General features: G+C 48.1%; 1 protein-coding gene across 2 annotated transcripts in view; it reads right to left on the reverse strand.

The window, feature by feature from the left end:
- Positions 1 to 1231: 1231 nt before the first annotated feature.
- The window catches only part of LOC134459948 (TSC22 domain family protein 1-like), an 83192-nt gene continuing 75290 nt past the window's right edge, over positions 1232 to 9133 (reverse strand). The window contains exons 4-6 of one of the 2 annotated variants that reach the window (XM_063212453.1): positions 7801 to 7852; positions 2149 to 2418; positions 1232 to 1426 (exon numbers count right to left, since the gene is read on the reverse strand). In XM_063212453.1, coding sequence (XP_063068523.1) covers positions 1295 to 1426; positions 2149 to 2418; positions 7801 to 7852 — 454 coding nt within the window. In that variant the 3' untranslated portion in view covers positions 1232 to 1294. Of the gene's footprint in view, positions 1427 to 2142; positions 2419 to 7800; positions 7853 to 9133 lie in introns of both variants that reach the window. The other variant, XM_063212452.1, reaches the window with a different exon arrangement.

Raw genomic sequence — 9133 nt, forward strand, 5'->3', positions numbered from 1 at the left:
TAGCAGAGTAGTTCTCCAGAGTTCACTAGCAGGGGACTTCTCCAGAGTCACGCTGTGTGTGGAGGAGGTGGAGGAGGAGGAGGAGGACAGGCATGAGGAAGGAGGTGGACAACTGAAGTCCGCCATCTTGGATTTGTGTTTCCTTTTTCTGTCTCTTATCTATTTGTCCTCCACTGAGGAACAAGAAAGCGTCTTCTGCATGCGAGCGAGCGGCTGCGTGTGTGTGTGTGTGTCCTGGTTGAAGTGGAGTTGACTCCTCTGTCCTCTGTCTCGGCTCAATGTCACTGAGCTGAGATTGTTGTTCTGATTTCGTTTCTGCTTCCCCCCCCCCAACTGCTCGAATATCTCCGAGCTTTAACCCCCCTTCCCAAAAGCTTCTGAGGGAACTGGCTGAGTCCACATGCAGTTGCGTCGCCATGCGTCCGTGTACGTGGTATAAGTGTGTGTGTGTGTAAGATGTGTGTGTGTGTGTGTACGATGTGTGTGTGTGTGTCTGCTGATTGTCAGAGGCAGATATAAAGCTCCTTGAAGGCGAAGCCTCGACACATCGTCAAGTCGGCACGGTAACAGCGCATGGCAACGAGCGCATTCCATTCCGCCAGCCCCTCCCCCTCCCCCTCTCCCTCTCCCTCCCACCCACGATTAAATATGTGCAAACAAACAAAAACAAACAAACAAAAAACAAAATAATATTTAAAAAAAAAAAACCTGGTCAAGGAATAATGAATGTGGACTTAAAAAAAAGAGGAGAAAGAAAGAAAAACAAAAAATCCGAAAAACAAACAAACAGACAAACAAACAAACAGAAATGACTGGTCAGTCTGGTTGTGTCCGTGTTCTGATGTGTGTCGATAAGTAGGCGGTTCTCTTCTCTCCTCTTCTCTCCTCTTCTGTCCGCCGTCCTCTGGTGATTGTGTGTCGTTACGTTACGTCGTGTTGCGTCTGGTCTCGTGTGGTCTGTTCTGTTTAAAAGCTGCGTCGGTTCACAGTATAGTGTAGAATTCTTGTACGTCTTCTCATCTCCTCCAACGGACAAACAGATGGACAGACAGACAGACGAACGAAACGAACTCCACCCAATCCGTTCCATCCATCCCTCCATCCCTCCATCCGTTCAAATAAGCGAGCGAAACCCTTCAGGCTCCCTTCTTCCCCCTCTCCTCTCCTCTCCTCTCCTCTCTCCTCTCTTCTCCTCTCCTCTCCTCTCCTCTCCTCTCTCCTCTCTTCTCCTCTCTTCTCTTCTCTTCTCTTGTTCCCCCTCTCCTGTTCTTCAGGGGGTTGGGGGTGTGGGGAGTTATGCGGTGGGGCCGGTGCTGGGGTTGTTGGGGGGCGGCAGGCTCTGGGCCGGGACCCCCCCTGTGGTCTGCGTGGTGCCCAGCGAGAGGGAGCCCGGCTGGGGAACGGAGGTGGGGGAGCCGCTCTGCACCTGAGGAGGAGGAGACAAAGACATCACATTACTTACTTTACTTATTTGATGTTTTATTTTTCAGGTCATTGCACATTAATGAACATACATTCATACATGTAAATGTGCCAGATTATAGCACAATGGCTAATTTCCATCTGGTGTCCAAAATAGGCAGGCGAGAGGTCATAAAGCATCACTACAACTGTACAAATACTGTGCATTTCATACACATAGGTTATGTAGTTTAGTATTATATTTATACGCCAGTTTATAGTCGTAGTAGCAGCATTTTACATTACATTATATTACCTGTGTAGTATAGTATAGTATGATATGATATGGTGTAGTATAGTGTAGTGTAGTATAGTGTAGTGCAGTATAGTGTAGTGCAGTATAGTGTAGTGCAGTATAGTGTAGTGCAGTATAGTATAGTGCAGTATAGTGTAGTGCAGTATAGTATAGTATAGTACAGTACAGTACAGTGTAGTGTAGTGTAGTGTAGTGTAGTGTAGTGTAGTGTAGTGTAGTATAGTGTAGTGTAGTGTAGTGTAGTGTAGTGTAGTGTAGTGTAGTGCAGTGTAGTGTAGTGTAGTGTAGTGTAGTGCAGTAGAGTATATTAAAGTGTAATTACCGGTACCTGCTGCTGGAACATGGCCATCTGTTCGGGGCTGGCCAGGTTCTTCAGCAGGTTGTAGTGTAGTGTAGTGTAGTAATAGTAGTAATAGTGTATTTACCGGTACCTGCTGCTGGAACATGGCCATCTGCTCGGGGCTGGCCAGGTTCTTCAGCAGGTTGTAGTGTAGTGTAGTGTAGTGTAGTAATAGTAGTAATAGTTTATTTACCGGTACCTGCTGCTGGAACATGGCCATCTGCTCGGGGCTGGCCAGGTTCTTCAGCAGGTTGTTCTCCTGCTCCAGCTGGGAGTTCCTGTCGATCAGCTCCTTGATCTGCTCCTTCAGCACCTCCACCTCCTCACGCACCGCGTACATCAGGTGGCTCTTTACCAGGTCCTGAGGAGGAGGAGGAGGAGAGGAGAGGAGAGAGGAGGAGGAGGAGGAGAGAGGGGAGAGAGGAGGAGGAGGAGAGGAGAGGAGGAGAGAAAGAGAGGGGAGAGTAGAGAGGGGAGAGTAGAGAGGAGAGAGGGGAGAGGAGGAGAGAGGGGAAAGAGGAGAGAGGGAGAGGGGAGGAGAGAGAGAGGGAGAGACAGAGATACATTAATTTAAGCCGTGCACATCATAAGGCTCGTCACCATGTCCTGGAGAGGAAAAGTTAAACGTTACACTAGTTACACGCTATGAGACTTAAAGCTGTGATATGCAGTCAAGTCCCCGATGGTACATGCAAACTGCAAACACAGGGTGTAGGTGAGACGTGTCTGAATGTATCCGTGCTCAGTCCTAAACGGTTAGAATATGAAAAGAGATTCCTTTCACACCAAAGCAGGGGTCACCGTGGCGCATGGACGGGCCAGCGAGCAACAACACGGACACGTACACGTTGCAACATGAAAATATAATTTAAGCCCATTTTGTTTAGTGCGTGGATGTGTTTGCGTTCTATGAACGGACTAACATTGGACAGCGTTGGCAGGGGAGGCTGCGATGGGATGGGATGCGGATTGGTTATAAAGCCTCTGCCAAATGCAATGTAATGTAATGTAATGAATAGCGCGGGAACCTCTCGCGCCCACACTGCCCCCGCCCTCGGGAACCTCTCGCGCTTCTGCTGTCCCCGCCCTCATGTGCCGAGAGATGCCTGCCAAGATGGCGGCCCAACATCTACGAGGTCATAAAACTGTTTTGTTTCTTTTTTGGCAAATGATGTACTTTAAGTCCCCTCCAGCTAATTTTCACGCGAAAAGTACACAATGTTACCTAGGCTCCCTTTAACTTACTCTCTTCTGAATAACAAAATATTAGGTCGCTTTTCAACCAGGAGCAGAGGAGAGGAGAGGAGAGGAGAGCAGAGCAGAGGAGAGGAGAGGAGAGGAGAGGAGAGGAGAGGAGAGGAGAGGAGAGGAGAGGAGAGGAGAGGAGAGGAGAGGAGAAGGGAAGGGAAGGGAAGGGAAGGGAAGGGAAGGGAAGGGAAGGGAAGAGAAGAGAAGAGAAGAGAAGAGAAGAGAAGAGAAGAGAAGAGAAGAGAAGAGGAGAGGAGAGGAGAGGAGAGGAGAGGAGAGGAGAGGAGAGGAGAGGAGAGGAGAAGAGAGAGGAGAGGAGAGGAGAGAGGAAAGCAGAGGAGAGGAGAGGACAGAAGAGGACGGGAGGGGAGAGAAGAGGAGAGGGGAGGAGAGGAGAGGACGGGAGAGGAGAGGAGAGGAGAGGAGAGGAGAGGAGAGAGGAGAGGAGAGGAGAGGAGAGAGGAAAGCAGAGGAGAGGAGAGGAGAGGAGAGGAGAGGGGAGTAGAGGAGAGGAGAGGGGAAGAGAAGAGAAGAGAAGAGAAGAGAAGAGAAGAGAAGAGAAGAGAGGAGATGAGAGGAGAGAGGAGAGAGGAAAGCAGAGGAGAGGAGAGGAGAGGAGAGGAGATGACAGAGGAAAGCAGAGGAGAGGAGAGGAGAGAGGAAAGCAGAGGAGAGGAGAGGAGAAGAGAGGAGAGGAGAGGAGAGGAGAGGAGAGGAGAGGAGAGGGGAGGAGAGGGGAGGAGAGGAGAGGAGAGGAGAGGAGAGAGGAAAGCAGAGGAGAGGAGAGGAGAGGAGAGGAGAGAGGAAAGCAGAGGAGAGGAGAGGAGAGAGGAAAGCAGAGGAGAGGAGAGGACAGAAGAGGACGGGAGTGGAGAGAAGAGGAGAGGGGAGGAGAGGAGAGGACGGGAGAGGAGAGGAGAGGAGAGGAGAGGAGAGGAGAGGAGAGAGGAAAGCAGAGGAGAGGAGAGGAGAGGAGAGAGGAGAGGAGAGGAGAGGAGAGGAGAGGAGAGAGGAAAGCAGAGGAGAGGAGAGGAGAGGAGAGGAGAGGAGAGGAGAGGAGAGGAGAGGAGAGGAGAGGAGAGGAGAGGAGAGGAGAGAAGAGGAGAGGAGAGGAGAGAAGAGGAGAGGAGAGGAGAGAGGAAAGCAGAGGAGAGCACATTAGGAGACTATTAACGAAGTAGCTTCTAATCAAATTAAAAAAATAAAAAGATAAAAATAACAAATTGACAAAATGCTCTGTGGCTCTCCAGCATTTCCAGAGGAGGGAGAGACAGCTGGAGGGGGGTAGTTAATGATGCTGTTCATCATTATGATTTAAAAAGAAGAAGAAAGAACAAGTGAACACGATGTACAGCGGCAGGGAACAGGGAAGGGAAGGAGCCGTTAACTGCTGAGCGGAGGAGGCCCGGAGGAGTGCGGTGTGTGTGTGTGTGTGTGTGTGTGTGTGTCTTTATGTGTGCTCGTGGGTGTGCGTGCGCGCGAGCATGTGCGAGTGTGTGCGCGTGCTAGTTAAACGTTACGCGCTCTATGCAGAGGCTGTGATAAGGGGAGACAAAGGAAAGTGTTGACTCAACGTTGGGCTACTGTTACCCAGCCCAGCGTTGGGCTACTGTTATCCAGCCCAGCGTAAGGGTTACATGAATTTAATTTTATTCTCACTAGCCAAATTTGTCTAGGAGACGTTAATAGTACTAGCCAAACAGACACTATCAGTCAAAATGGCTAGTAAGCTTTTTTAAACTTTTTTTTCACTAAGATCAGTGTGCCTCGGATCATTCTGACTACCACTTTTAACAAGGAACCTTCTTTTTGGACCTTCACATTTTGGAGATAGTCACAAGCCAATGACTGGCTAATAAGCTTTGTTTTCTAATAGCCAAAATGAATTTTCAGCAGCAGCATTTGGCCGGTTTGCTGGTGTTAATTTAGCTCCCTGGTTGTGTTAACCCAGCTCCCTGGTTGTGTCAACCCAGCTCCTGGGTAGGGCAGTAGCGAGGGCCAATGTAAAGGTTAGCTGACGGACATCCAGCTTGGGACAAGAGAGCGAGACGGCAGACGGCTTAGAACATCGTGTCCCAAGGCTCGAAATCACCACCTGCACCCCGGCCAAATGCTGCTATAATGCGCGCCTGTGTGTGTGTGTGTGTGTGTGTGTGTGGTGTCCCAAGGCCAGACATAACCACCTGCAAAACAACCAAAATGCTGCTACAGCTCAGCTCTGGTGCAGCTGGTAATTAACAATTAATTAATAATTAATAAATAATAATTAATAATTAAATACAAACTAGTTCATTCTCACTAGTGAGTACGACAGGTGGCTTATTCTTAACACATCAGAGTAAACTACATTCTGTCATTTCCCACAAACGAGTCAGTCAATGGTGTTTTAGTAGCAGCACACATCAACCACAGCTGATGCTGCTATTGCATTGATTCAATTATTTTCAGTTGTTGTTTTTAGTGGATTATCTGAGAAGCATATTCATTACAGTACTATAATTGCCAATTAGTAATTAATGTATGGGCATTAGCTGTGGTTGTACAACCTGATGTCTACCAGTCCCCCCCCCTCCTCCCCCCAAAAAGAAAGTCACTGACCCACATTAATCAATTGATAATATCGGAGTTTCTCTCTGTCATTTCCTGTGCACTTTGTATCTGCGTGTGTTGTATGCCATATGTCCTTGATTGTTAGTCGCTTTGGAATGGTGAATACCACTAGCCACAGTGACCAGGGTTCGCTAATCAGTTAGTTAGTACATCGTGTCTCTTCACAGAGACTTGATTTTTCCTGGAGAGCAAAGCGATGACTAAACATAAAGTGATGTTAGGTGATGAACATATTATGGCATTGCAGAACACCAGCTCACTGCTTCCCATTAGATTACATTACATTACACTACATTACAATACATTTGGCAGACACTCTCATCCAAAGCACCTTACAATAGAGGACAGTTGCAAGCAAAGTGCGCAGGAAATGTGCAGAACAATATGTGCAAATGTCTAGGAGAGTTAATTTATTTGTCAGCTCTAATACCGAATGTTTTATAATGCTACTAATGCCCCATGTCTAGAGATGAAATGTTGGATAGGAATGCCTAGGAACGCTTCATTGTGTATAAAAGTTACATAAGGTTCGTATAGAGGTCTATACGGCTCTCTCTGCCCCCTCCCTGCTAAAGACAACCCTCTCTATACCGCTCCACTATGGTACGCTATACATTCCCATACTCAGGGCAAAATGCACCAAAATACTTTATCCACTTAATGAATTTGTCCCTATAATAAAATGTCCATTCATTGTGCTCTGCAAGTGTTCAATGCCTTCCCCAAGGGACATCCCTCATTGTTCAGGGCAATTACAGTAGCCCAAACAAACTAACACAGACCCCATCACCCCCTCCCTAAAAACTTTCTCACAAAAATTAAAGTGCCACCGCCGTGCCCGTGTTTAGGGTATCCATTTCCATTCCTCATCCCTGGGAGAGCAGGTTGACTGGGTGTGTGTGTGTGTTTTGGGAGGGGTGCGTGTCGTGCTGTGTAACGGCATTTGGGCGCGAGACAGGGCAGGCTGGGCTCGGTGGCAAACCGTGCATCCGCGGGCCTTCAGGAGGGAGAGTCAAAAAAGTACAAAATGTTCCTGCTTCCACGCCGCGCGGAGGGGAGGGGCGGGGCTAAGCGCGCGGAGCCCAGTTATTTATACCGGTGCGTGTCTGTGCGATGGCGCCCTCTTTGCCTAGCAACAGCAACCAACGGACACGCACACGCACGCAGACAGACAGAGCAGGCGCGCAGAACAGTCTCAACTTCAACAACAATAAAAAGTCTAGCAGACACTCTGCCAAAACTTGACCAGATGCTTGTTTTGCTTTTATTCTCCTTTCAGCGCGCAAACGGCACGTTCTGTGTTGCAGTTGTGAATCGAGGACATTCAAGTGGCCAAAAAAGTTCATGGTGAGCTTTGAGGGCGAACACCTGTCTCTTGCTGCACACCACTTAAATTGACAAGTGAACTGCACGCTACCTCTGACATAGTAAATCGAAACCGGAACCACCTAAGCACCATTGTAAAAGGTAATCACGTGTCTTACGGTAAATTCCCAGACATTTCGTATGGGGAAATGAAACAAATAACATGCAGGTAAGACCTCAACCAGCAGCACAATATGACTTGGGTAGCAAACACCAACACACACTCACTCAACATTGCATTACATTACAGAAAGACAATAAGAGCTGTCAGCTGGGTCGGGAACATGAAGCATACATCGCTGATGCACTTTCTTTTATGTCTAATACGTACAATTACGTAACGCTGCCACCCAATCGCACGGTTAATCTGGAGGCGATTTGTGATAACAGCACGCATGAGCGCGCTGAGCTAGATAGCGATCTAAATACCGATTGAGACTAAACAAACACGATGAAATGGACATGATATATCCCTATAGTCTAGCGTGGGAAATGCTTTTAGAGAGAGAGAGACACTTACCATGGCTTGCTCGATCTTGTTATCAATAGCAACCACACTGGCACCCGAAGAGCTGCAGAGAAGAGAGAGAAAGAAAAGAGGAAACAGAGGACACATTAATGCATGTTCTCCCGTCCTCTCCTTTATCACTTCAATCACATTCATTCATTCATTCATACATTCATTCATTCGTTCGAGCTCATCAAATTTTCGCTTTGTCAGCATTAAATGCGTGCGATGTGTCCGATTCCATCCGCCTACACAAACGCGCTGTCCCATCCGCCGCTTTATTCTCCGCTAGCGAATAACCCAGTTGTGTAATGTATGGAGTCCGGAACAGCGTGTTCCATAGGCGAGCAGAGCAGAGCGGCAGGCTGGTACGGACAGACCAACAGCATCCCGCTGTACTGTACCGCAGTGGCTCTGACCAGCCAAATAACGCGTTCACAAGTCCACGGTGAGGTACAGGCTCTATTAAAATAGCATCCGGCAAACATAGATGTAGGCCTACCTAAATCATCCAGAATAACATCCAAGTGTATGAGCGCAACAATGCAAATGGAGAAACGAAAGCGCTTAATTGTCCGCAGCGCAGTGAGGTGTTTTTCTCCTCCACTGTGTAGCGTTATGCCAGTCAGGGTGAATAGCGGAGGACAGGACAGGACAGGACAGCACAGAGCAGCCAATGGGGTGATGCTGGCACGGCTATGGGAACTGCAGCACTCTCCTGCGCTGCGCTACGCTGCTCTGGCCGACAACAATGATGCAGCCGTTTTAGCTGCCCAGGCAGCCACACAAACAACACAGAGTGACCGAGACCATCACCAACACCACCACAGAGCCCCAAGCAGCAGCGGATTAAAGCAAATGCCATCAACAAACACACATCTGGTCCGAAAAGCAATATCGGATTTCATTCATTCATTCATTCATTCGCTCGCTCGCTCCGCTAAGCGCATTGGGGTCAAAACAGACAGACCGCAATCTCAGCCCCAGTACAGGCTACAGCGCCATAGATGCCGTGTAATGTTGCTGTTTGGTCTGCGAATGCTTACTCATGACATTTGGTGTGTTTGTCTGTGTGTATATTTACCTATTGTCAAGTCTGACCGCTGTGGTTGTGGAATTGTCAGTGCCCAACACGGACGACAAGAAGGATATAGAAAAATTCCGCAATTGGCAAACGCTTAAGTCCATCGCCACCGAGTAACATGAAGCGTTCATTGTATTCCACCCATGAGTTGTACAAAAACACATTAAAGACGCGTGGTAAAAAATAGATCTATGAAGAATACAAAAAAGCCACAAAATATTGTTCACATTCTTGGGTTTTTAAAAAACGGGGTAGTAGATT

Source organism: Engraulis encrasicolus, chromosome 12, assembly GCF_034702125.1.
Source record: "Engraulis encrasicolus isolate BLACKSEA-1 chromosome 12, IST_EnEncr_1.0, whole genome shotgun sequence".
NCBI lineage: Eukaryota > Metazoa > Chordata > Actinopteri > Clupeiformes > Engraulidae > Engraulis > Engraulis encrasicolus.